The sequence below is a fragment of the Coenobita brevimanus genome, chromosome 101 (genome assembly GCF_032717465.1).
Source record: "Coenobita brevimanus isolate Jiangsu-jjx chromosome 101, ASM3271746v2, whole genome shotgun sequence".
Taxonomy (NCBI): domain Eukaryota; kingdom Metazoa; phylum Arthropoda; class Malacostraca; order Decapoda; family Coenobitidae; genus Coenobita; species Coenobita brevimanus.
In genome coordinates, this window is record NC_137054.1 from 6,817,215 (window position 1) to 6,845,136 (window position 27,922).

General features: G+C 40.7%; 1 protein-coding gene across 1 annotated transcript in view; it reads left to right on the forward strand.

Annotated features, from left to right (window-relative positions):
- The window catches only part of LOC145415127 (protein strawberry notch homolog 1-like), a 204,372-nt gene that overhangs the window by 76,912 nt on the left and 99,538 nt on the right, over positions 1–27,922 (forward strand). Inside the window, exons 9-12 of the mRNA XM_080284547.1 lie at positions 6,801–6,866; positions 10,079–10,193; positions 19,110–19,319; positions 27,443–27,783. Coding sequence (XP_080140673.1) covers positions 6,801–6,866; positions 10,079–10,193; positions 19,110–19,319; positions 27,443–27,783 — 732 coding nt within the window. The remainder of the gene's footprint in view (positions 1–6,800; positions 6,867–10,078; positions 10,194–19,109; positions 19,320–27,442; positions 27,784–27,922) is intronic.

Below are 27,922 nucleotides of genomic sequence, written 5' to 3' on the forward strand. Positions count from 1 at the left end.
TTGCTGCTTTCTAAAGGTTTAGTCTCTTCAGCCGAATTGAGTCATGAAGACGATGGATAATGTCGGTGTCGTAATGTTTGTTGACAGTCTTACCTGGTGCGTATTCTTGATGCACAACACCATGGTAGTCGAAAAAAACTTTCAACATGCGTGTCCATTTCACCTTGCTGCAGACCTGTCATGCTTTTATATATATGTATATATATATATATATATATATATATATATATATATATATATATATACATATATATATATATACATATATATATATATATATATATATATATCGCTGTGGCGACCCTGCATACGTCCACTTGAATGACTGCTTTGGTTTTTGGGTTGTGCCTGTACACCCAAGTCTCATGATTAGTAATAACAGTCTTCAGAAAGTCTGGATCATGATTTGCATACTCCAACATGTCTTGAGCAGTGTTCATCCAAGAGAAGAGATCATGATGAATGTGACAAAGTGCCTGCAGGAAATACCGAAAATAAACTTTGGAAAGTGTTTCAGGGAGTGGTGAGAATGCTGGGCTACATGTGCCATGTCAGAAGGGTCCTACTTCGAGGGGAATTAGTGTCCTAGCACAACAGGTTATCTATCTGTTTTTTTTTTTTTAAGCCTAAGGTCAGATACTTTTTGGACAGACCTTGTATTTTGGAAATTACCCTTTAACATTCTCCTTTATGCTGCTCATCTGCTGTAATTTCAACATAAATTTCATGAATAGCACACAAGAGGATAATGGGCCATATGCAGAAATGGACTGGTAAGGAAGAGGTGCTACGGAGGGTTCTTAGCCAGTTGGAATATGTTTTTTTTGTGTTTTGTGATGACCTCATAGCCACGTATCACTGTATTAGCACAGTCTTATTAAATATGTTAGATTTCTTCCTGCATTATTTCATTTTGATATTTTGGTTTTATTTTTATTTAATGTATTATTTTCCCACCATACAATTTTAAACAGATCAGAACACCCTAATAGTGAAGTAGGTCAATAGGGCTACATCTGACCCCTCCCATTTGAGAAACCTCTCCTAAGCCAATTAGAATTGTTAATAGATGACAGCAGCAAAGTAAAAATGACCTCATTTTATTTTAGGGATCAGATACAATATGCCTTAAAGTCCTGTACCTTGATTTGCTTTCTCAGTCTTTCTGTGTACGGTAATTTTCACCTCTGTGTGGTTGTTAAAATGGGGTGCCAAATCCCTGATCGTGCACTTCTCCTCACGATATTCATCCAGCCAGCTCGATCTCGTCAGTCCCCTAGCCTCACTGACTTCCAAACCTTTCTTCCTCACACACTCATCCACGATATCCCTCCACCTTCTCCTTGGCCTGCTTCGCCTCCTCCCTCCTTCAGATTCACTCAGATATCCTTTCTTCACCACTCTGTTGTTATCCATTCTCTCTACATGACCTTACCATCTCAGTACACTCTCCTCGATTCTGGTGTCCACAGCCTTCCTCACTCCACGTCCTTCACAAATCACATTATTATGTATCCAATCCACTCTCAGTACTCCACACACGTTCCTCAGCAGTCCCAACTCCACCACTCTCACTCTTGACTTTTCATTTTCGTGCCACACCATAGTCTCACATCCATATGTTAAAGTTGGCGTTAACATTCCTTCATGTAAGCCACGTGCAGGTGCAACGCTTAAGCCTCTGTTTCTTATCAAGGCCTTCGTTGCACCAATTACTTTACTTCCTAGTGTCAATCTACTTTCCACTTCTTTTGCACATTTTCCTCTCTTTTCTGTCGCTGTACCCAGGTATTTGAACTCTCTCACCAGTTCCAGTTTCTCTCCATTCACTGTAACATCGCACTGGGAGTCACCTTCTTTCTCAGTAACCATCACTTTACTCTTTTCTGCATTTACACTAAAGGCATGATGCTCATGCACATCAGCTAATCTCTGCACTAGTCAACCAAGTTCTTGTCCAATATTTGCAAATGGTACTGCATCATCATCTTACAATAAATTTGAGATACTCCATCCTTCACCATTCATTACCAGTGCCATCCCCCTCTCCATTACTTATGTTTTTATTTTTCTCATCACACCATCCATTGTGCAACCCTGGGAACATCACACAACCTTGTTGCATGCCCACACCGATTGTGAACCATTCATTTAGATGCCCGTTTACCCCTACACATGCTTCACTACCATCATAAAAACTCTTGACGGCACCTAGCAGCTTACCATCTACACCGTACATGCGCAGAACCTTCCACAATCCATCTTCTCTGTCTTCTTTGTCATATGCTTTTTCCAAATCCATGAATGCAGTAAATACCTTATAGTCCTTCTCACAAGCCTTCTCCACTATCCGTCTTAAGGCATATATTTGATCCACATATCCTTTTCCACTTCTAAGGCCACCCTGTTTATCACTCACTAGGAGTTCTGATATATCTCCTACTTTTTTTGTAATAATTCTTCCATCTACCATCCCTACCATGCTCAATAAACTTATACCACGATAATTCTTGCACTCTCTTCACTCATCTTTATTTTTGTACAGGGGTACATTCACAGCCTTTTTCCACTTTGATGGCACAGTTTCATTCATCCATGCCATTTTGCATATCTTCAACAAACATTTAATTCCTCTCTCTCCATTACACTTAATCATTGCGGCATACACCTCATCAGCCTTAGATCTATCTATCTATATTGTCAGACGCCATAATCCCGTAAGGGGTGGCCATTTGACTTTGAGTTATTTGTTTTACGGGGAGGGGCATTAACCCTCCACCAACCCACTTGTTGACACGTAGGGAGCATGTATGGGTTGGTTATATGGTTATGCTTTCTCATTTTTCAGCCGCTTCACACTGTTCTTCACCTGTGTGAGTGTCATGTTTCCTATCGCATCATTCCTTCTCTGCACACCCCCAAAACCAGTCATGTTTACAGCGGCTTTGCTCTCTCTATTCCCTTTCATCAAGCATTCAAAATATTCTTTCCATGTGGTCCTTACTTCATCCCCGTGGGGTAATAATCTACCACTTACATCCATCACACTTTCCCATTTCTTTCTGCTGTCATTTCCACATTTCTGCACCTCTTTCCAGAATAATTTCCTATTTTCAGTGTAATTTGCATTCATTTTTCTTCATAGATCATCATTTACCTCGTCCTTTTTCCTCTTCGCTAGTCTCTTTACGTGCTTCTTGCTCTCAGTACATTCAGGTATTATTTCAGTTGAACCCATGTCCTGTAACCACTCTAGCCACTTCTTCCTCTTTTCGTCCACTGCTCTCTTAACCTCTTTCTCCCACCATGCCGTACCTTTCTTCTTTCATGTTACCTCTTTGCCACACCACACACCGCTTTATCATTCCTAACTACGCAATCCCTGTATGCACGCCACAGGCTGTCCAGATCCATTTCATTCCAATTCACTGATTTTAACTCCTCCCCTACTTTGGTCCTGTATGCATCTGCCATTTCTTTGATCCTCAGCTTCTCAACTTTCAGTCTTTCTCCCTGACTGCTCCTCTCTCTCCTGGCCCTCCTCACTCCTTTCTGTTTGATCTTGCATACCACAATCATATGATATGATCATACATTCTAGAACTTTCTGCATTACCTTCATTATCTCGTCCAAAAGATTTATTCCTCTATAATTTCCTCTTTCCAAGGCACATTTACAATTATACTCCTCAGCCAACCATCTGGGACAACACACATGTAATCATATTTATCAAGTCAGTGACTAACCCCCCTCGTATATCTCCTGAGGCTTTCAGCATTTCAGCAGTAAACCCAGACACACCTGCTGCTTTCCCCATCTGCATCCTGCCTGTTGCCATGCTCACAGTAGCAGCGCCAATCTAAAGTCAAGGGCTAAGCACTGGAACTTGTGGCTCCAACTCTCTGTGTCCCAGTCAAACTCCTCATTCAACAAGTGGTTTCTCCCGGCTTCTTTAATATCTCCACTGTTCACCACTACCTTTCCTTCATTATTCATCACACACTGCTCACGTATGATATCCCTGCTCTCCCTCCTCATCTGATTTGCCACCATAAATATCATTCTCTTCCTTTCCCCGACGTTTAGGTTACCAAGTACAAGTCTCTGAGATTCAAACTTTGCCCTGTAAACTCTTTATATATATATATATATATATATATATATATATAATTATTTTGTGTATATTATTGTACATTATTTTTAATGTACTGTTTTCCTAGTGTATTATTTTACCATATGTAACATCTTTTGCCTTGTGATTTTGTTACTTCCTTACTGTCTTCTCTTTTATACACCATTTCACCATTTTCAAATTCAGTACCCCCCCCCCCAAAAAAAAAATCATTTTGTTTTTTTCAGGTTGCTTCTGATATTAGCTTTCTTATATTCTTTCTTTTGTCCCAGTTCAAGTCCCTCGTCACTACTATCCCCTTGTATTTTTCTCTCTCATCCCTCATGTAGATTCATCACTTCTACTGCTATCCTTAATGACTTGAGCAGAATTTTGACTGGTCTTGCCCCACCCTGTCTGTACTGTACCAACCTTCAGGCTATCAATCTCTTCCATTCAATACTTTTTTGTATCAAACTCCTTAATCAGTTCACTGGCTTTCCTCTGTCTCCTTTCTTCCATCATTGTTTCTGATTTTCTCTTTTTTTAGATAGATTATCTCCAAAACCTATCACACGTTTTTCCAGTCTGCTGTTTCTCTCACCATGTTCTCCCTCTTTCTTATGATGTCTTATACTCCTGAATCAAAATTCACTTTTTCTTCCTTTTCTTCTCTCTCCAATCTCTCCTTAGTCCTCTTTTGTTCCACCATTATTTTATTTAATGCAATTTTTCAGTTTGTTTCATCCACCTGCCATACATTCTGCATATTCTTCATTATATTTCCACCTCGTCTGCTTGCACTTGATTTTCCCTTGCACTTCTTTTTAATGTTTCGTTCTCTTCCTTCCATTTTTTATTTGAGTTTTCACATTTGCTTTATATTCTACCTATTCTTTCTGAGCCTACATCTTTCTCTCCTCCATTTCATCCCACTCAGTCAGTCTCTTCTCATAAGCATTCAACTTTCTTTGATGATTTTGCCAAAATCTTTATATCTACAAATTACCTGTATTCTTCTTTCCAACAATTCCTAACCTTTTCATAACTTTCTGCTTAGCCATCACTTTCCTCTCTAACCTTTGCTCCATCTCCATGGATTTATCCTGAAAATCTTCAAAATCTGGGGATTCAGAATTCATCCTTTGCCCACAAGATTTTGCGTTTGGCTATGGAGCAGTGGGTGGATATAGTTGTTATAAACAAAGCCCCTATTGTCTTACTGGTGTTTTGGGGTTAGCAGATTTTTTTTTAATATTCACATCTTTACAATACAGACCTTCCATCTTATTATCACTCAGTCTATAGATGTTGAAATTAGTGTGGAGGCATATACAATACAGGTACTTGTCACAAATATAGCTCTCCTTTTCCACAAACAGGGTAAACTTGTTTTCTCTGTCAGACGTTTGTCTCATCACTCAGACACCCAGTGTGTGTGTGTGTGTGTGTTTTGATTTTTATAGCATTCATGTTAAGAAGGACTGCAAGGTACGTTTTGGTAGAGGCATATGGAAGAAAATGGGTAACTTCGGCTGAGTGGCCATTAGCAACGAGGCTTTTATGAGACCTTAGGCTTTAGGGAAAATGAAATATTTTTATAATAAGAATCCTAATGATAACTATGAGAAAATAATGTAAAAAGTAGCATACAGTATCTTGCAAAGTAAATACAGAGAATTAGTGGGTAATTATTGCACTCCAGTCGGATTGAGCCGGTGAAGGTTTATATCCAAGGGGTGGATGGGGTTGATTGCTCATGTAATGCCACTCAGAGATGAGTGAGGCTGGTCAGTCTCATCTTAAATGTCGAGACCAACTGCCTAGCCCCGGGCTCATGCGCTCCTCTTGGGGCAATGTAGGATTGGATGATGGATGGATACAGTATCTGTATTAGTACTGTATCATCTCTTGTGCTCAAGTGTGTGGTTTATTATAACGCACTAACCTGTTGGTGTGAATTATCCGCTGTAGGTTAGGACCCAGTTTGTTTATATTTGGCTGGCAGTGGAATGATGGCCATTAGTTTCAGAGCACTTAGGCTTTATTCAGTTGCTGAATGTCTCAGAATTTTCTTTTCCCTGTGATGAACTGCCAACCTAGAATTAATAGAATTACATAAAGAGTAGTCTTTGATGTCGGGTTGATAGAGTGAATGAAAAATGATAAAAGTTAAATGGCATTTGTCCTTTTATTGTGATATTGATCATGTGCATGCAGTTGGGATACAGGATACTTTGATGAAATGTCATTTAAGGCATTACCAAGCTTACACTGATTGTTAGAATTTCTTATTCACCTCCATCTTTTATGCTGTATGAAGTTGGCTGAACTCACTCTGGTATATTTGTATTGTACAGTATGTAGATTTGCCACTAGTACAATACTGTATTATCTGTGATCAGATCCTTGTAGTTTAAATTAGGTATGTGGTAAGTATGATGCCATACTGAGCATCATGTACAGTAGATACCACACAATGTGGGACAACATATCAACCCTCTTAGCAGTTTCCTGGTACAGAATACATACCATTAGTAGTGTAGTTTTGTGTGAACTTGTTATGTGACCTGTATTTCGGACAAGTGTGTAATCCCTGGTTGATCTTAGAATAGTCCATTTCCGACTCACCCTCCCAACCCCCAACCAGTGACGATAGTTTTTCTCTCCCCTCCTGGTGTCCCATAGCTTGCTAACTTCATGGAAATGATGAAATACTATGCTCCCCCACCACCACCACCCCAAGCACACATGGTAAGTCACCCTACACTAGACCTATTCCTTTTCTTGTGTGCATCTTGAAGGTACAGTATCTTTTTCAGTGAAGGTATAGTGTAATGAGTAGAAACAGTGAATTAACTCATCCATGCTTCAAGACAGTTCCAGTATAACCAAAAGCATAAGATTCTCTCTCTCTCTCTCTCTCTCTCTCTCTCTCTCTCTCTCCTCAAGACAGTTCCAGTATAACCAAAAGCATAAGATTCTCTCTCTCTCTCTCTCTCATTCATCCATTCACCCTTCCTTCCTTCCTTCCTTCCCCACATGTATTTCTCAAAACTTTGCCATCCCATTTCATTGATAGCAGTAAGCTTATCCCTATAAACCTTCCATTCAGTCTTCCCTTGTGTGTTTTCCCTTCCTTAATGTTGGTTAGTTTTTGGCACGCAAGAAAATTGGCTTAATAGTCCAGCTTACAACCACCACTGAGCTCTGTGGGATTGTGGAAGCATCTCAGACCAGCCATCAGTTGATGTAAAGGGTGAACCAGAACACCTCCATTGCCTCAACTGGTGATTTATTCAGATTGTTCTTCTTTAACCCCAAAGTGCCTGGTGGTGGTTTCCTTTGGTTCCTTGATCACCACTCCCATATTGGAGAAAATTTTATTAATAATTTCTGTTAATATTATTATTATTTCTTTGCTGCACTGTTGATACCCTCTGTATACTAGTACTGTGCTTGTAGCCTTTACCAGTTCTCACTTAATGCCCTCAGCTCCTTCCATGTACTTTATCACATGCATATACCAGTAAATTGATTGTCAGTATTTCATCTCATTGCAGCTAATACTTCTATGCCATTGATAATATTTTAAAATTTTCATAATTCTGCCCTTTAGAATATATTATAATTGGGAATGTAATAGAGTCAGTCAGTCTTACTCTGTTTCTCTGCACAGTGTACCCTGGAATGTACTGTATTTTGTTTAGATAGCTTCCCTTACAGTATACTGTGCCATACAATTTACAATTGGCCCACCACTGTTTTCCCACCAGTACACAAGCACAAGCTTTGACTATTGGTTTGGTACTGTATTATATTTTAAGTTGCTTTCTGACTATGGTGGAAAACAGTAGACAGGTCATAGCTAAACAGTCTTACATTATTAGTGAGGTCTTTGCATGATCGAACAGTGAATTATCCTGGAATTTTTTCTGTTGAAATACCTAATACCTGGTAGTTGTCCCAGTGTTTTCTTTTGCTGTTGTCTGTGTTTTCGTTTTATATAGAGGATTATGTTATTGTAGTCTTGTTGACACAGCTGCCATTTCTGCTTATAGCCAGAAGCTGCCACATTCAGACCATTCAGCCTTTTGCTTTTGACGTCTCTCTCATCACTGAATTTGCATAATTTTTATGGTATATATATATATATATGGTTAACATTTTCTTCTTTTGTGTTGGTGTATTTTTGTCATTTTATTGTACTGAGCGATCATCTGTTGTATTTACTTTTATACAGTACAAGTTGGTACTTCATTGAAAATTGGCTGTTAACTTGCTCTAGTAGATGTCACACCATATATAACAGCATATTTGCATTCAGTACTGTTACCCATGTTATGATATTTCTTGGAGTAGGTGTGTGTAAAGATTTAAGATAGGGTATCAGAATTAGTGCCGTAGTCATAAAATATTCTTTAACCCTTAAAGGGTGACAGGGATACTGCAGAATCCTGGCATCTGCTGTATTATTTGGTCCACCTGAGGGAAGTATCCTGCTTTTAATGTGTTAAACCTATCACCAGTAACACTCAAAAGGCAAAAGGGACACAGGATTTTATTTTTGGCATCACTGGAAGGTTTTATTCAACCAAAGGAAGCTCTCCACTGTTAAAGGGGTACAACATACCTCCATGAATAACAGCTACGGACATTCTGTTCAGTTGTATAAGGTCATACGAGGGTGTATGTAGTCACTGTATATAAAACAGGATGCAGTAGTCTCTGCAAATCATCCTTGTTCCCCTGAATGCTGGAGCTGGTTACTAGGTGGTAAATAAGGATCAAGAAAGGTAATTAAGAAGTGAGATGTTTCCTGTTAAGTAGCTTTGGCATAAAAGTATAAAAGCAAATAAATAAATAAATAAATACAAAAGGACAATAATGGGATCATATACAGTGTCTCTCTCTCTCTCTCTCTCTCTCTCTCTCACTCCCCCATTCTGTGCAGAGACATGAAATTCCACGAGAATGCCCCATTGGATTTATTGCGTAATATAAGATATGGGCATGTGATAATTAACAAAAAAATTTGGTAACCGGAGGTCAATTGCACGCAGCATTTTATTATTTATTTATTTATTTAAGTCACTCTCATCTTAAATGTTGAAACCAACTGCCTAGCCCCAGGCTTCTATGCTCCTCATGGGACAATGTAGGATTGGATGATGGCTGGATGGATGAAATATTTATTTATTTATTTTTTGTGCATTCTTTAAGTCAGCGCAATTTAGGTAGGTTGATTCAAAAATTGTTGTGCTGTAAGGCACCGTTTCAGTCAATTTGAGGGTATAAACAGAATGGGAATTTTAGTAGTGTGTACAGTAAAAGTCCTTGAATCCAACCACCAATAATCTGATTATCCCAATACAGTACAGCACTAAAAAATTTTGTAGATAGCGCCAAAATCTCCATAGTAGCAGGGAGTGGAAGCAAGCGGGGAGGACGTCAACACAGTACAGTACTAATCTATACCGTTATAGATAGTTTTGATACCATATTTGGAAACTTTTGAAAGAGAAAAAGAAATGGATTTGACCATATCCATTAGCACACCACTAATGGAGGTAAACTATGGTGTTTCCATTCCAAGCATCATTTCTGGCAAACCTTTCAGTTTTAGGTTATCTTAATACTTCTTTGTGATCTTTTTGAGGAATAATTAGCTTTTACTGTGACAATTCTTTGTTTAATTTTACAGTATTGTTGCTTAGTTCTTACCAGTATATTTATCAGCAGCTTTTATGTTCTAAAGCTGAGTTAACTGATGTACTTATCACTGATACTGAAATACCTGTAGTTTAAGTTCAGTGTACTTCAATAGCTAGAAATATTAGGACAAAGCTCTAAATGTTAGGTGTGTAATGCAGAGAGGTGATGAGGTTGGAAAACACCGTACAGAGAATGACAGTTTGTTATGCAGGTGGTTGTAGTGATGCGTATTGTATGTGTGTGTGTTGCAGATGGGGATGCAGGTGAACCCACTGATGCTGGCACAGCCCTCTCATGAAGAAGATGTGGAGGATGATGATGACATGGGCATTGCTGAGACGTATGCGGATTACATGCCCTCAAAGTGTACGTAAGATTTGTATTATTATATAGGCTTGAGTTGTTGGAGATGACATCAAATATGGCCCTTGGCCTTTGATTGATGCTGCTACTGTAAGCAAGGCAGAATGCAGTTGCAGAAGGTGGTTGGTGTGTATGGGTTGACAGCTGAAAAGCTGAAGGCCTCAGGGGATATAGGAGTGGGTTTAATTAGTGAGTTGATATATACAATTACAGTATTTCGTGGCATATGAGACACTGCAGAGTTAAAGACACATCGTAATTGTGGAAGGGCAGTTAGGGAAAAAAAAAAGTTTGTCCTGACCAAGACTGCAGAAAGGTTGCTTGATATGAGTAGATTTAACTCAAATATGCACTAAATTTCATGATCTCAATTCACTACTGTTGATCAGGTATTGGTTTCTGTAATTTTATTTAAGAGAACAGTACAAGAAAAGAAAAACAAACAGCCCTTTCCTTACAAAAAGTTACTTTATTCCATGATGCCATGTTGACACTTTATGAACTGTCTGATTTCTTTCATACAATACTTTGAGAATTAGTGTTCATTTCAATTAAAGAATAATTAATATGTATCAGTATCTAGAGAGAAATATTATTTTCTTGAAATGAATTGAAAACTTAATAAAATGTGTTCTTTCATTCATTTAAGAAAATATAAAAGCCAGTAAAAGTAGAAATACACTTTCTCCAAATCAGTTGCTGGTTTGTATATTAAAATCACAAACAAGACACAGGCAATTTAAAAAAAATCAAGTACAATATACGTTTACAGCAATTTATTTACCCTGAATTCCTAAAAGTACCATGAGCTTGTCAGATTCGTACCCAACACCTCCAACTCAGTGTAGTATGAATCTACTGTAACTTGCCCTTGATGTCTTAGTACCTGCAGACAACACATTCACTTCCTTAACTGAAAAAATATACTATAACAAACAAACCAAATGAAACATGACATGAGTCATTTCTGCACTGCCGACCGGTAAAATAAACATACTCTTGAACACTACACTCATCTCTCAATTTCCCGGACTAAAGAGGGGGGGGGGGGACCAGTCCGGGAACCCCAAAAGTCGGGGAATCGCAAAAGTCCAGCCCCACGTACCTTTCCCCAGACTATTACCATACTTTGTCTGAATTCTCCAATATTGTTCGGCAGTTATTCTGATATTCTGGAACATTCTGGAATGTAGGCTGCCTATACCAACATAACTAACGTTTACAGTACATAAAATACAGTAGAACCTCTCTCATTCGGACTATATGGGGGGATGGGTTGTCCGAATTAGCAGATTGTCCGGACCATCATGGTAATCTCCACTTCATACCAAAAACTTTCTACATATGGTATGTTTGTTAATTTTTAACATATGTGGCATATGTCAACCCTTCGTAACTGCAAAAGATGAAAGGATACTAAAATAACCAAACTAATCATGTACGATAGTTTTGTATTGCATAATTTACAGGTAAGGCCATGACAAGAAACTAGCCTACATTTTAAATTGTAGTAAGTGACTAAGGCCTTTGTAGGCAAAAAAATAAATAAATTAATTAACTGTAATATTTGGAATAAAAATAAAACTTATGTAGGCAAAAAATACATTGTCATCTTTGGCATATTGATAATGCCCATATGGGCAAGAAGCTAATGTTTGATGTACAAGTAAAGCACATTTAAGTACAAAAAATAACCTACAGTAATCATTAAACACTGCAGAATATTCTGACCCATTTTTGTGTAAGCAAACTCCTCCTTTTAGCACCTTTATTCATTGCAGAAGCTACACTTGCATTAAGGGGCATGGTAAGGAGGATTAACTTTTGAAATACAGTGTAAAAATATAAATGGTTGGTGAACTAGTTGATGGAACGAATGCTAGCGTGTGTTTAAACAGGCGCCCATGTTGCGACCTAGCGTGATCCGAGACTAAACGAATGACGATTGCTTTCCGCGCCGATACTGAAAATGACTTTAGAATTACTTTCAACATATTTTTGGAGCTTATTGTTTTTAAATTTTGTCCGAATTAACAGAAGTCCGGATCAAAGGGGTCCGGACCAAAGAGGTTCTACTGTAATAACACTGACACAGTAACAGTAATAATAACTGACACAGTAACAGTATTTTGCAAGCTACAACCCTAAGAATGGTTGTTTAGACAGTTGTTGATGAGAATGTGGAGGGTATGATAGAAGGTCAGAAAGCTGAGGAAAAAGAGAAAAATGAACAAGGAATGGAACACCACAAGGTGAGCCAACCACTCATCAGTTAACCAAGATACAAACATGCAATCATCGAATGTGTTCTCGATCTTGGACTGAATTGGCTATTTTAATTGGAAAATATTGTAATCTTTATCACCATATAGGTTTGCACACCTGATTATTTGAAATTCAGTCAGAAATTTGTGCTTAATATAGTTGTTAATAGAAAATCAGGATTCAGAGCGAAAATTTCTTAAAGTTAGCAGAAGTGTTTTGCCTCTAGCCTAACAACTCGCCTTGACGGACTTTTGTATAAATGTCGATTTACAATGCAGATACATTTTTTTGTACTGAAAAAAATATTTATGCAAAATAGAAGTCTGTCAAGGTGTGCTGACGATGTGAAGGGGAAATATCTGCTAACATTGGTGCATTTTAGCTCTGAAACCTATTTTTTAAATTCATTTATATTAAGTACAATTTTTTTAGTGGATTTCAGATAATTAGTTGTGTATGAGCCACGTAGGCAAAAAAAATTAAAAATATTTTTCAGTGAAAAGTGCTGATTTGGTATTTAGTTGCACCAAGTTGGGTAAGCTAAGTGAGTAGGAATGGATCCCATTGCCTTTGTCCGTAAGAATTTTTTTTTTATTATTATTACTTTTGAATTTTACTGTGTCCAAGCCTTCCTTAAATTTTACTGTGTTATGCAATAAACTATTTATAGTGGCATTTGAGAAAGGTAAGAGGTAAATGGGATATTGCCACAAGTTAGGAACTGGTGGGGTGAAGCATTTTGGTGGCCAAGATGCGTTTTATGTATGAAAATTTCTCGTGTGTGTTACAAATGGCCTTTATCGAGTCAAAACCTTGCTAAAATTATACTGCGTTGTGCAGCAGACTGCTTATAGTTTTGTATGAGAGAAAAATGGCCGGACTTTTGTGAGAATCCCGGACTTGTACCGGCATTTGTCCGGCATTTGATAATATTGTCCGGCCTCAGCTCATGTCTGGGAAATCCGAAATCCGGGAAGTAGGGGTCCTCCAATTTGAGGGTCGAGTGTACTTTATTGCCATCACTGGTTATGCACTTTCACTAATCTCTAAATACCTCTACAAGAATATAAAGATGTAGCACATGTATTTACACACACACAGCAAATTACAGTGCTTTACAACTGACGTTCAGTTTAGTGAGGCTGTTTGGGAGCAGGGTATATAGCTGTCTCTACCGTCTTCCCTCAGTATCACTACTCCATTGTCAGCTGTGTTTGCTTCATAACATCAGCAATTAACAAAGCATACTTAACTGCTCAGAATTTCCCAAAAACAGTCATTCACATCAAAACATTTTGAGTATAATGAAGGCATCCACTGTTAGGCCGTAATAACACTGCTGCCTCCCAGCTGCTACAGCACTTAACACACATACACACACACATAAGCATACACGCCGCACACAACACTCGCTCAGCATATTGGAGTGAGCTACTATTGTACAGTACGTGGCAGGTCAAAGAAAAGTACAAGGAAAATGTAACCCCATTCACAAAGATCAGAACATAATTTTGCACTGGAAATGCCAAGGTGAATACCAAATAGAAAGCTAGATTAATGAAATTATAGGTGGATAAGTACCAAGACAGACTGACATTCATTCTACCACTCGACTCCCCTACATTTTATATATATACAGTATATATATATAAGGGCAAAGGCATTGCCCCCTGGGTAGAGGACTTTGGTTTTGGAGCATGTAGCACTTTATGACTGTATGCCCTTCCTGATGTTTACGAATGACCCTTAGGTGGACTCGAACCCCCGACCCTTCAGTCAGAGAGCACAAACTCACTGAGTCACGGCTGCTACTCCTCATTAAATGTCATCAAAATCCTTCGTCATTCCAACAAACATTTTCTGCCAGTTTCAGACGAAAGGTTAGGTGAGAGAGGGGAAACCTTCCTCTTTCTTATCCTGTTTTGTTCTAACTGTTTTGTCAAAGAAGCTGCCAAGCATGGGCAAACCTACCAACTGCTGTTATTCTCTTATTACTTTATTGCTAATGCAGACATTTTTATTGCATATGCAAAACTTCAAACTAGGGGCATTTAATTCCCACATGAGCCCCTTCAGCACAAGATGTTTCCTGAAGTGAATAAAACCGTCTGGCGAGCAAGATTACATTTCCTTATAAAATACATTACGGTTATGGGTTGAAGGGATAATGGTACGTGGTTTATCATTTAGCCCCTGCCTGGACTTCTCCCACTCCTTCCTCCTTAACTACACCCACACCACACCCACACACACATGCACTGGGTTCCATTCATGCATTCACCATCGCTGATCATGATAGCTTTCCTAGGGCAGGAGTGAGGCAGAGCTGCAGAGAATGAATGGGATCGCTCACTCTGATTTCTTCATTTGCTGTGAAATGGCAGATACTGCAAGCCTGCAAGAAGTGCATGTCAAGCAGTGCTAATTTCAAATATTGTATTAATCATGTTCAGGGGCGTCAGCAGGATTTTTTGTAGGGGGGGGGGGCAAAATTAAAGAAATTATACATATATGTGCAGTTATATCAAAATACATACACTCCAAATAGGCATAGGCATATACTTACATAAGTAACATGACTTACAGCAAATGCATAGTGACAGAAAGCATGAATCGACTCAAATCACTCAGTCATCCTTGAACAAGAACTGAAGTCTTTGAATTCCAAGGGGGGGCAACTGCCCTCCCTTGCCACCCCCCTCGGGACACCCATGATTATGTTAATAAATTAAATCGTACTTTCATAACAGTACAGTAATGTTATTGGCTGAGCCCTGAGTGGCATAGACATTGCTAAAGTACTGTAGTAATGGCTGAAAAATACAGGGTAGCTATAATTTTCAGAGAGTATTGTTTCATGTTGCAACTGTTTTTCCTGTTTTTCACTACCAGTAACATAAGACTGTTTCTTTCTATGATATTCTTGTCTTGAATGAAACAAAATATCAGTAAGAGAAGCCAGCCTAATAAGGGTTGAATTTCCATATGAGACAGACGTCTGTTATAATTACTCAGCAGTCTCATTAGGTAACAGCTCTCCAATAGTTAGTGAATGGATGGCAAGTGAAGCAATCATGACTGTCATTCAGTAGGTTAGCGGGAAGTTCACCAGTGATCATGTTAGCTTGCTAGGTGCTAAACCGCTAAACCCTTAACCCGTTAGCTGTGGCATTGGGTTTCGTGGTCAATCCCCCCATTCACAAAAAAAACAGGATTTTTTTCTCCTCAAAAATAATTTTTGCTCTTATAAATGAAAGAGTGCATTGAAAAGAATAGGAAATCCAAATATGAGTTCGTTCTTTACCTTAGTTTGACCGTGGTACACTATTTATGGACATTTGGGTGAAAAATGTAGCATGTCTTAAAAAAAAAAAAAAAAAAAAAAAAAAAAAAAAAAAATGATCATATGATGTACGTAGCAGTCGCACGCTATTTTTCATATGATGTACGTAGCAGTCGCACGCTATTTTTCATATGTACGTAGCAGCTGTCGGATTTAACTCTTAGACTGTCACATGGCCAGTTGTACTGTAAACAAACCTAGTGTTTTGTATTCTTGAACTTGGATGTTTAAAAAATCTGCTGATTATATATGCAAGTGCATGTAATTTTATTGCAATAAATTAACAGTCTTTATAATCTAGTAAATACCTGTGATTGTCAAACAGGAAGATGATCATCTATATAAAAGTTTCTGCTAAGTGAAGCCAAGGTACCCTGTCTAGTCAGGCATCCAGGATGCATGGGGATATTTCAAGGTAATTTTAAGACAAGTGTTTCCTATATGCTGCAAAATGCAGCATATACATGTATTGAGTGTGTTGTCCCAATTGCCTAGCTGAGGAGTGTGATTGTAAATACGTACAGAGGGAAGGGTGATGCCCTGGAAAGAGGAAATTATAAAGAGATAAAACTCCCAGTGTGATGTTACAGTAAATGGAGAGAGACTGGAATTGGTGAGAGAGTTCAAATACCTGAGTATAGTGATTGAAAAGAGAGGAAAATGTGCAAAAGAAGTGGAAAGTAGAGTGACACAAGGAAGGAAAGTGGCTGGTGTTATGAAGGCCTGGATAAGAAAAAGAGGCGTGAGCATTGCAACTGCTTGAGGCTTACATGAAAGGGTGTTAGTGCCAACTTTAACATGTGGATGTGAGACTATGGTGTTGTATGAAAATGAAAAGTCAGGATTAAGAGCAGTGGAGATGGGACTGTTGAGGAATGTATGTGGAGTACAGAGATTGGGTAGAATACGTAATACTGTGATACGTGAAAGATGCTGAATGAGGAAGTCTGTGGACACCAGAATCGAAGAGAGTGTACTGAGATGGTTTGGTCATATGGAGAGAATGGATGACAATAGAGTGGTTGAAAAGTTATATCTGAGTGAATTTGAAAGAGGGAGGAGGCGAGGTAGGCCAAGAAGAAGGTGGAGGGATATGATGTGTGAGGAAGAGAGGTATGGAATTTGGTGAGGTTAAGGGACTGACAGGAGACTGAACTGGCTGGATGAATTTTGTGCAGAGAAGCGCATAACCAGGGATTTGGCACTCCTTTTTAATGTGACAGCATTCAAATTGGCTTTATCAAATAGATATATGTGATGCAACAGAATGTCGTGAAATGTTTTTAGCCTATCTGATGGGGCCATGCTCTCGAGGGCTTTAATGATGAGTGAATGGAAGCTTGGCCCAATGAACTGGGCAAACATTGGCTGTCTGGATGCTGCTACTCCTCACTCTGTCGTAGGGTGGGAAAGGAGGTCCGAATGATGATGATGATAAAGCTTTTGGACCAGATAATGAAGGTAGGAGAGAGTCCTAGATGGAATGATTAGGGAAAGATTGAGCATTGGTGAGATGCAGTTTGGGTTTATGCCAGGCAAAGGGACCACTGATGCCATATTAATTGTCTGACAGCTTCAGGAAAACTGTATGGGAAAGAAAAGGGATTGTACATTCTTTTTGTTGATTTGGACAAGGCCTTTGATAGTCCCCAAGGAGATGGCGAAGTAGGCAGTGAGAAAGCCTGGGATCAACGAGTGGCTGGTTAGAGTTGGTATGTGTATATATATGGGTGCATATACCCAGGTGAGAGTGAATGGAGATTTGAGTAAGGAGTTTTCCATGACTGTAGGCATACATCAAGGGTCAGTCCTGAGCCCATTGTTGTTTATCATGTTGCTTGACGCTCTCTTTCCTGTGACTTCAGAAACAGACTCCCACAGGAGATGTATGCTGATGACTTGTTGATTGCAGAGAGTGTAAGAGAGGCAGAGGAAAGATTTAGGAAGTGGAGAAATGGTATGGGTCGTAAGGGTTTGAGAGTAAGTGCAGACAAAACAAAAATGATGACACATATGGCTTGTGGTGGTATTGTCAAAACAGAGGGGGAGTTGTTGTTTGCAGTTTGCCACGTTGTGTGAAGTAACTCCATCTTGTGCAGTATTTGTAATAAGTGGGTGCTTAAGAGATGTAGTGGTATTAGAGGTAGACGGCGTGATAATGATGATTTTGTGTGTGCATTGTGTTGGGAGAGCATGTAAAGATTGTCATGTGTGAAGGGATTGATCTTGCTGGTGTGTCTTTTGAGTGTGTGGAAGAGTTTTGCTGTTTGGGGGACTTGTTATGTGCCAGAGGTGGGACTGAAGCTAGATCCGTGATTAAGGGTAAGGAGTGGTTAGAGGAAGTTCAAGGAGCTGTTGCCTCTCCTGACATTGAGAGGGCTTTCCCTCCATGCGAATGGATCTTTGCATGCGGCATGTGTTAGGAGTGTAATGCTGTATGGTAGTGAGACCTGGGCAGTAAATCTTTAGGATATTCATAGGCTCAGATGTATAGAAAGGACAGTGGCTAGGTGTATGTCTAGTGCATCCTTGAATGCAGGGCCATGGGGGGCTATGTTTATGATTGAAGAGTTAAGAGGAAGGATGGGACTGGAGTGTATTGGTGTTGTGATGAGGTGAGGTAGAATGAGGTGGTTTGGGCATGTGGAGAAGATGGAGGATGACAGATGCAAGAAATGAGAAGTATAAACGTCAGAGGTAGGGTTGTGAGAAGCAGGCTGAAAAAGCCTGGGATGAGGTCATAGAGTGTGACTTCAAGGATAAAGGGCTTAAGAGGGAGGCTGACTGAGATTGAGCAGTGTGGAGAGCTGCCAATGAGTGACCAAGGCCTATGCATGCAAGCATGGTGGAGCCCTTGTAAACGATATAATGAGTCCATAGGGTGTCCTAGTATTTGGTACAGACATTCCTTATTTTATCCAAGTTATCACAGCTTGATACACACTGTTATTACTGTAAATTTAGAGGAACTGGCAGATCAGCTTCTTTGGTAATAATAATAATACTTTAATAGGTACAGTAAGTGTTCTTTAATTTACTAAGGAGCAGTGGTTTTTTAGTATACTGAGGATTTAGTGACAAAAAGAATGCTAGAAGGGTGACTTAAAGAGGAAGTTACTGTTGTTTTGTACTGTATGGTTTATTTCTTTAATCTTATACATATATCAGCTGTTAAGGTTGGCACTTAGTATCCAGGTCACGTAGTGGAGAAAAATTAATGGCTTTAGGTTGTTGCTTGAGAAAGATTCATCTCATATGTAGTGTGATGTTGTACATGATGCATTTCCTTAGCCTCTCACATGTGTCAACAGTGAAGGTTGGCATCAAGCATCCAGATCAGGTGGTGGAGACAGCATCCATGTCATCAGTGGAGCCCCCAGATGTCTGGTACACCATGGATATACCGGAGTCATCCATCGCTACAGGGAAGCTCTCTGCCCTCCAGCTTGAGAGCATCACATATGCCTCTCAGCAGCACAACCACTTCCTTCCTGATGGAACTAGAGCTGGGTTCCTCATAGGTAGCTCTCCATTATTATTATTAATTATTATTAATTTTATATTTTTAAAATAAGCATCCCCGTTCAAAAGGGCCTAGCTTGCAGCCTATGCTGAAAAATGGGTTTTGCTTAATAACTATGTACCTATAGCTAGATGCCATAACCCTGTAATGGGTGGCCATTTTTCTTTGAATTGTTTTACTGGGAGGGACAAAACCCTTCACCAACCCCCTTGTTGACAAGTAAGGAACACGTATATGGTTACCACCAGCCTGGCTTACAGGAAACCATTAGGCTTGTCACTCAATGTTAAACCACCTGAAAAGGAAAGAAGAGTAATACAAGTGATGCTAGGCACAACGAACCTTGCCCGACTGCAGTTATTTTATTGCTGTTGAATACTGACTCATTTCTGCTATTTAGTGTTAGTGCGCAGTTAAAGTCTAAGGTAATGGTGCAAGTGTTTTCAAGTAACGCCCTCTGAAAATCCGTGATCTTGCATTTGACCCTTCAGGGTCAAAGGTCATGCTGCCAAATGAATGCCTATATGAGACTTCCTATACAGTGAAATCTCAATATAACGGACGTCAATGGACCGAAATTCGCTTTTATCGGAATCAAGGAGCTACCGGACTAAATTCTTTTATATAGGAAAATCAGTGTACAGTACAGTATTATTATATAAAATATAACATTTGATTGTTGCAGTGAATGTATAATATAGTATAGTACTGCATTGGAAGTAAAAACTGTTTAAAAACCATTGGCGCGATCTGAACTAATGTCTGATTTATCGAAAAAGGTCAGGGTTAGCAGGGGGAAGTCCGGATGTTGCTTTTATCAGAATTTCACTTTTTTCTGAATGGCTTGGGCTCCAGTTAGTCCATTATAGTGAGGTTTTACAGTATCATGGTAATAATGAATGCTGTACCTCTAACTTCAACAAGTTTCAATTTATAGCCCTTTGAATAACCATGACCTTTAGTTTGACCTTTCAAGGTCACTTACGGTCAGAGGTCAAGATACCAATTAAAAACCCATGTGGGATTTCCTGTATGTTGATAATAGTAAATACAGTAATCCCTCATTTATCCGGACATCATTGAGCCAAAGGCATGTCTGGATAGTGGCAACATCCAGATATTGAATACTATTCCCTTACCATGCCTAGATGCTACCAGTACCCACCTCCATCCTATACCTATCCTATTTGTACCCTACCTGTGCTTAATTTGTCAGTGTTTTCCAGTCATTCAGCCATATTAGACAACAAAACACACATACAAATATCCAAAGTAATGCTAAACGCCAAGAAAACCATGCAGAAAAAACACTGAAAACCAAAAAACACCCTACCTTTACACCACTGTATGTTCAGTACCCCTCCTTATTTTGACAGTGTTTTCCGGTCATTCTACCATATTTTGACATCAAAACATACATAAGATTGTCCAAAATAATTTCCAGCACCAAGAAAACCATGCATAAAAACATTGAAAACCAAAAAACATTCTACCTATACACTACTGTATGTACAGTATCCCTCCTATTTTTGGCACTGTTTTCAAGTCATTCTGCCATATTTTGACATCAGAACATGCATAGGAATATTAATTCATTCATCATTCATCGTCCAATCCTACATTGCCCCATGAAGAGCATAGAAGCCCGGGCCTAGTCAAATTGGTCCTGACATTTAAGATGGGAGAGACCAGCCTCACTCATCCCTGAGTGGCATTATGTGAGCAGTGAACTCCAACCACCCCTTGGATATAACCCTACACAAGCTCAATCCTATTGGAGCGCCATAATTACCCACCAACCACCAGGCACCAAAATTTGGTCATATAAGTTACCACCCAGAATAGTAAATGTTTTCCTGGTGTGCAGGAAACCATTTGGCTTGTCACTTAGTGTCGAGTCATCCACAGGCAGAAGGAAGAGGAAAGAATGAAGGAAAGAAAGACAGAAGAGGGAGTGTAAAGTCACCCGTAGGTAGAAGGACAAGGAAAAACTGAAGGAAAGAAGGATGGAGGAGAGGAAAGGTCAGACACCCGAGAGCAGCACTATATCGAGTGAGTGGATGGTGAGTGCCCCCTCTAACTGTCTGTCTACGCCTTAATCCTGTAAGGGGTGGCCACAAACAAATCACCTCCATGTCGCCCTGTCCTCCACCATTTCTCTGCCTTGCTCCCAGCTCACACCCCCCTCTCTCATATACCTCTCCACTCCATCCCTCCATCTCATCCTTGTCCTCCCCCTCCCTAATCCCCCCTCCACTTCACTCACATCACTCTCCTCATTAGTCTCTCACTCTTCATCCTCTCCACATGGCCAAACCACCTCATTGTGTTTCTCCTAACACTTCCTATCACATCCACACCACAACGATCCTTCACTTCCTCATTTGTCAATCTCTCTCCCCATGTGACTCCACATGCTCCTCTCAAATAACTGATTTCCACAGCTCTCACTCTTGACTTCTGTCCCTCCAACAAGGTCCAAGCTTCACCTCCATACGTTAGAGTTGGTATCACAGTACTGTCATGTAGTAACTTTTTCGTTTCCATGCTCACTGTCTTGTTTCTTATCACTGCTTTCAAGGAACCAGCAACCTTTCTTCCTTGTGTGGTAGGTGGGGGCACCCATCGTCCACCCACTTAGGGTAATGTATTGTTGCACTGTTTTTAAGGTAACTCTACATTGAGTGGCAAGCCAAATATTTTCCTGTAAACCAGGAAAGCATTTACAGCGCTGGGTGGTAACCTTATAACCAACCAACATGTGTTCTGTACGTGACAACAAGTGGGTTGGCGGAGGGTTAGTACCCCTTCCATGAAAAACAGCTAACTTAAATACAGACAAAACGTCTCAGACCACACCTACCACATCGTAAATAAATTTTTACACCAAGGAAACTATGAAAGAAATCTAAAGTTACTTGCTAAAAAACATTCGTTTGGAGTACTTACCACCCAGTGCACTACAGACAGGCTTTGTTACCCGCACACTTCCAACAATTGTAGAGTTGTCCCATGTGGTCTAGTGGCAAACATTTGTGCCTAGCAAGTGTCCCATAACTCCTCCTCCTCCTCCTGAACCTGCTGGAGCTGGGCGATGACTGATGACGTACGGTGCAGTGATGGTGGCCTGCCCACCTCAGGTGACTTCAAAGACAGTCGCAAAGCCACATCCAACAGAGACTCATTGGCTATCAACGTGCTCGGTTGCAGGTCCGATGGTGAAGGCAGGAAACGAGCTGGTTGTGGTGGTGGTGGTGGTGGTGAGAATCGGCTGGAATTCTTGGGGTTCGTAGGCTTGATGGAGTTGATCCTGGTCTGACGAAAGGACTGACGATTCTGCCAGAGGATAACAGCGTCCCGAACTCCCCGCAGCTCCATCGCCAGGCTGACCAGCACCAACTCCCTGTCACAGTGCTGGTGCTCGACATAGTCCAGCAAATCCTCCAGGTAACCACAGAGGTCACTTGAGACGAGGGAGTGAAGGAGTTGTGGAGGGCTGCGGGTCAGGGTCCTCATCCTTGTCCTCGTCGGTCTCGCTGTCCTCTTCTGTACCCACAGAGGCAGGAGCAGCAATCTCTTCATCAGACATGCTCTGATAACCAGGATCGTCACTGTTGTCGTCCAGCCAATCCCTCATGTCGTCGACGTCCATCTTCTCTCCTGCTGTTCTGAGGGAGCTCTGGAAATCATCCACATCAAACCCCTGATAGTCGTGCTTGGCTTCAATTCCCTGGAGGAAACAAGACCAACCATTTACGAGAGTTTTCATGGAGACTTCCTTCCACACATCCGACCAGTTGAACACTGCAGACTTCAGGTCATAACACCGAAGATTCTGCAAGGTCTGCTCCCCACCTGTGTCCTTGGCCACGTCCTCGTCCTCCAGTACCACCATCATCTCGTTCAGGAACCTCCAGCGTTACAGTCTCTTTGCAGCTATGATAACACCCTGATGCATTGGTTGGATCAGTTGTATTAGGTGTCAGAAACATGCACCTAATCCTCCTCTCATAAGCAACTAAATCCTTCTCAGACGGATGCGCAGGGGCATTGTCCGGGAACAGGAGTGCCTTCACCTGGTCGCAAGCGATACCAATGACTCTGTTTGATAACGAATAACCTCCTTGATGAAGTGTCTGGAACCAGTCTCTGAAGATCTTAGCAGTGAACCAGGCCTTCAAAGAATGGTACCACACAACAGGCAGGCTATCCATCAACCCATGGAGACAACGTGGTTGTTTTGCATGCCCAACAACAACGGGCTTGAGGCAGTGCGTCCCGTTAGCATTGGCACAGCATAAAACTGACACGTTGTTTGGACAACTTCCGACCAGGCACAATCTTCTCCATTTCCTCAGCTAGGGTGTTGTTGGGCAAGGAGCGGTAGAACAGACCAGTTTCGTCAGCATTATAGGCTTGACCAAGGGCATGACCCTTGTCCTTGATCAGGCACTGCACTTTTTGACGAAACGTGTCTTCTTCCTCTGCTACTGCATCCAAGGCCTCACCGTGTGCTTTACAGTCAGTAAGTCCATGGTGAAGCTCGAAGTGAAAGAGCCATCCCTCTGACGCCTTGAAGTCGTGCACGTTGTGCAAGCGTTCAGACTTCTTGGCAACAACCTTCACCTCAGTCCCACACACTAGCACACCAGCATCACGATAGTGAAACCACTTCAGTGGTTGACCGGTCGATAATGATGTGCTGGCCCTGGACCATTACCTTCTTGATGCCCCTACTTGTGTTTTCGCCAAACTCCTGTCCATGCTTTGTAAGCTTGTCGCGTGACTTCTTGATATCAAACAGTGTTGAACGGGCTAGACCATATTCGTGAAGTATGCGTCCGGTGGTCCAGCTTGCATCAACCTTGTCCCGTGTCTGACATCTCTTCTCCAGAGTCAGAACCTTCCTCTTCTGCTTCTCAGGTGGTGGTGGGGCCATCACCACACACACGAGAATACAGCACAGGAGGGCCACAACCTGAAGAAGGTAGGGGACCATCACAAAAGCATCTGCGTTCACAGTCACTCTTGCTAGCAAGTCACTGAGTCAAAACAAAGGTGAGAAGTGAGGTGCGGACTTGTGTTGGCCAGCAAGCAGTACAGCACTGCCATATCACACCCCACGGTTGCGTCCAAGCACAGAGGAAGCAGAATGTAGCAAACTGACATCTGCATATAAGGTTCACTTCCATTTGCCCAGGCAACAGTTAGCATGTGACGACAACAGCGCATGACCAGTACATCATCGCCTCAGGCAGTGCATGACTAATGCAGCCTGCCAGGTGACTCTGACCATTCGGTAGGGAAGCAGACACATGCACATGGTGGGGGGATTCGTACCAATTCCGGAGGCCGGGGGACTCCTGCCATTCGGTGTAGAGGTGGATGGGCGCATTTACCGTACATTTACTCGTGGCTTGTGCTCTGTGTTACAAACTTGGTGGCCATCGGGAACTCTCAGCCAGGAATGACGCTTACCCCATTGTTTAAAAAATAACCATATGATTTTCTTGAAAATATGCTCAGTGTGTTTCCCAGGCAAACTTACATATGTTATTATAACCTACCCTAACCTAACCAAACCTAACCTATCCCATTATGGCGGCTTGGCTAAGGTGGCTAACTGTGGCATTGAAACGAATACCCATATTGAATGGAAGTGTAGTTTACAGTACTGTACATACTTACAGTACTGTGTACAGTGCTATCATATGCATTTGTACCGAGATTACTGAGATTACTGTACTGATATTGTAATCATATTGTGGGAAGGAAAATCTCTCTCTCTCTCTCTCGCTGTGTGTGTGTGTGTGTGTGTGTGTGTGTGTGTGTGTGTGTGTGTGTGTGTGTCTTCTGGTGGCTGTGCGACACTGGATGTTTTGTAGAGCTGAATTTGCCTTCCTTAGAGGAAAGGAGAGAGAGGGGCAACATGATTGCAGTGTTCAGGACCATGATGGGAGTAGATAAAATTGGCAGAGATCTGTTTGTATAGGATAAGTAAGTAACAAGAGGACACGGAATGAAACTGAAGAAGCCAAGCCGTTTGAAGGATATCAAGAAATATAGTTTTCCTTATAGATGCATAGACCTGTGGAATAGCCTGGACAAAGAGATCGTCTAGTCTAAAAATTTAAAGTTTAAAGCAAAATTTGACATTGAGAAACAGAGACTTGACCCCACGAGTGTACGCCCATTTCCTGTATATCACAAGTAGGTAAATACAAGAGGACACGGAATGAAACTGAAGAAGCCAAGCTGCTTGAAGGATATCAAGAAATATAGTTTTCCTTACAGATGCACAGACCTGTGGAATAGCCTGGACAAAGAGATTGTCCAGTCTAAAAACTTAAAGTTTAAAGCAAAATTTGACTTATTGAGAAACAGGGACAGGACTCCACAAGCATAGCTTATTTCCTGTATATCACAGTTAGTTAAATACACAGTAAACTCTCAGTTATCCAGCAACGCTGGCTTGGCTCAATTAAAGCAATATCTGGCAAATTATGCTGTATCTGGTGTTGAAGCAGGATGTAACCAGTGGTTCTATGCAATACAGGCAGACTTTGAGATACGATACCCCAGATTAACGATGGGGGTAGAAATACCACCCTATTGTGCCAAACTATGGCCGAGCCCCAGTTTAACGGTGGGTTTTGATTTTTTTAACAATTTGATGATATTTTAGACTTAAATTTTGTGTGTAGGTTAATTTATAAACCGTTTTTAGACTTACATTAAAGTGTTTTAGTCATAGATGGGGTGAATATTGTCATTTGGGGGTACAGTTTACTAAGTTTTTTCCAGACTTATAATTGATGATTTTTAGGTTTTATTTTTGGGTTTAGGTGAGTTATGAACTGCTTTTAGGCTTAGTTTAGCTTGTTTTAAAGCTATCTGGGGGTTTAGGTTAGGTAGAAACTTGTTTTTGACTCATTAGGGTGGGTTAAGGACTAAGTTGGGGGGGGAACCTAGGGCTAAAAAACATATCCCAATGCTTGTTAAATCTACCTCGAGATATGACACCCCATCTAGCGATGGGTTTTATTTAACCAATTGTATCGTTCAACCGGGGTATGCCTGTATCTGGTGTCGGTGTACATCAGCTGGCTCATCAATGGCAGCCAACTGTCACTGAATTGTATCATTATTTTATGCTTACTTTTCATCTTTTATTCATGGGAAAGAGTTTTGGATAGAGGGTTGAGATGGATAGTAACACGGTACAATATCCGCCTCAGCTTTAGATATTTAGCCAATGGGGGGTACTGTGCAATATCTGGCATTTCACATTATTCGGCATAGAGCTTGTCTGAATTACATCAGCTAATTGAGGGTTTACTGGATATATACAAGTGACCCATGTGATCGTGGGTTTATCCCTTGTGAAAAAATTTTACAAATCGGAATCTGCGGGGTAGGAACAGGGCAGATTCATGTCGCGTTCGTGGTGTCAGTCCCTTCCTGCTCTTTCCTGCTCGCCCAGTCCTGTCGCCTCTGTACAAAGCCGCCACACTACCATGTCACCCTACCTCTGTCTCACTCTCTGCCCAGCCATTTTCATGAGCGTTTCAGCTTCCCGCAGGTATCGAACTTTCTATCTTTATTGTGCCTTATAGTGCTGTTACGAGTGCAGAGGTTACAATAACTGGTATTGCAGTGCTGTGCTATAGTGTTGAGTGAATAACTGCCCTATTTTGTGTGTGTTTTAGTTCCCTATATTGTTATAACCTGTGCTTCCAGGTTAAGTTGCTTATAACCATACCCATTAACAACTTCTTTATTATTATAGTAGTGTATGCAGTAGTACAGTACATGTTTGTGATGTCTTGTGCTGGTTTCAGGTCACTAAAATGTGTTTAGGGGCTTACAGGGGTAATTTAATACTGTATGGGCATTTTCTGGGGGGAGCTTCCAAAATTTCCGGATCCTTTCATTCACGGGAATCTGTCCCCTAACCCTCACGAATATGGGGGGAGACCTGTATATATAATTTTTTCTTCAGGTTTTTTTCTGAGTTTTTCCCATTTATCCCAGCTCTACTTGTACTCATCCTTTCTTTATTTCTTATTTTCTGTTATTACATTGGTTAAAAGAAGAGAAAATTAATCTTTCTTTCCTCAGGTGATGGTGCAGGAGTTGGAAAGGGACGAACCATTGCTGGCATAATCTACGAGAACTACTTGAAGGGACGTAAGAAGTCCATTTGGGTATCTGTCTCTAATGATTTGAAATACGATGCAGAGAGGGATCTCAAAGACATTGGTGCCTCACACATCAATGTTTACTTCCTCAGTAAGATGAAGTACGGAAAAATTAACTCCGATCTCAATGGCAACGTTAAGAAAGGAGTCCTCTTTGCTACTTACTCAGCTCTCATTGGAGAGTCATCCAGTGGCCAGGGCAAGTACAAGACCAGACTAAAGCAGATACTCAACTGGTGTGGTGATGACTTTGATGGATGCGTGAGTATCAGTGCATCAGGTATTTTCTACATTTATATATATGTGAATAGTGTTGATATTCTGAGGGATTCCTTTGTTCCACATCAAGAATTTTAAGTATTCATACCAGTACTTTATATGTACAAAGTATATCTGCCAT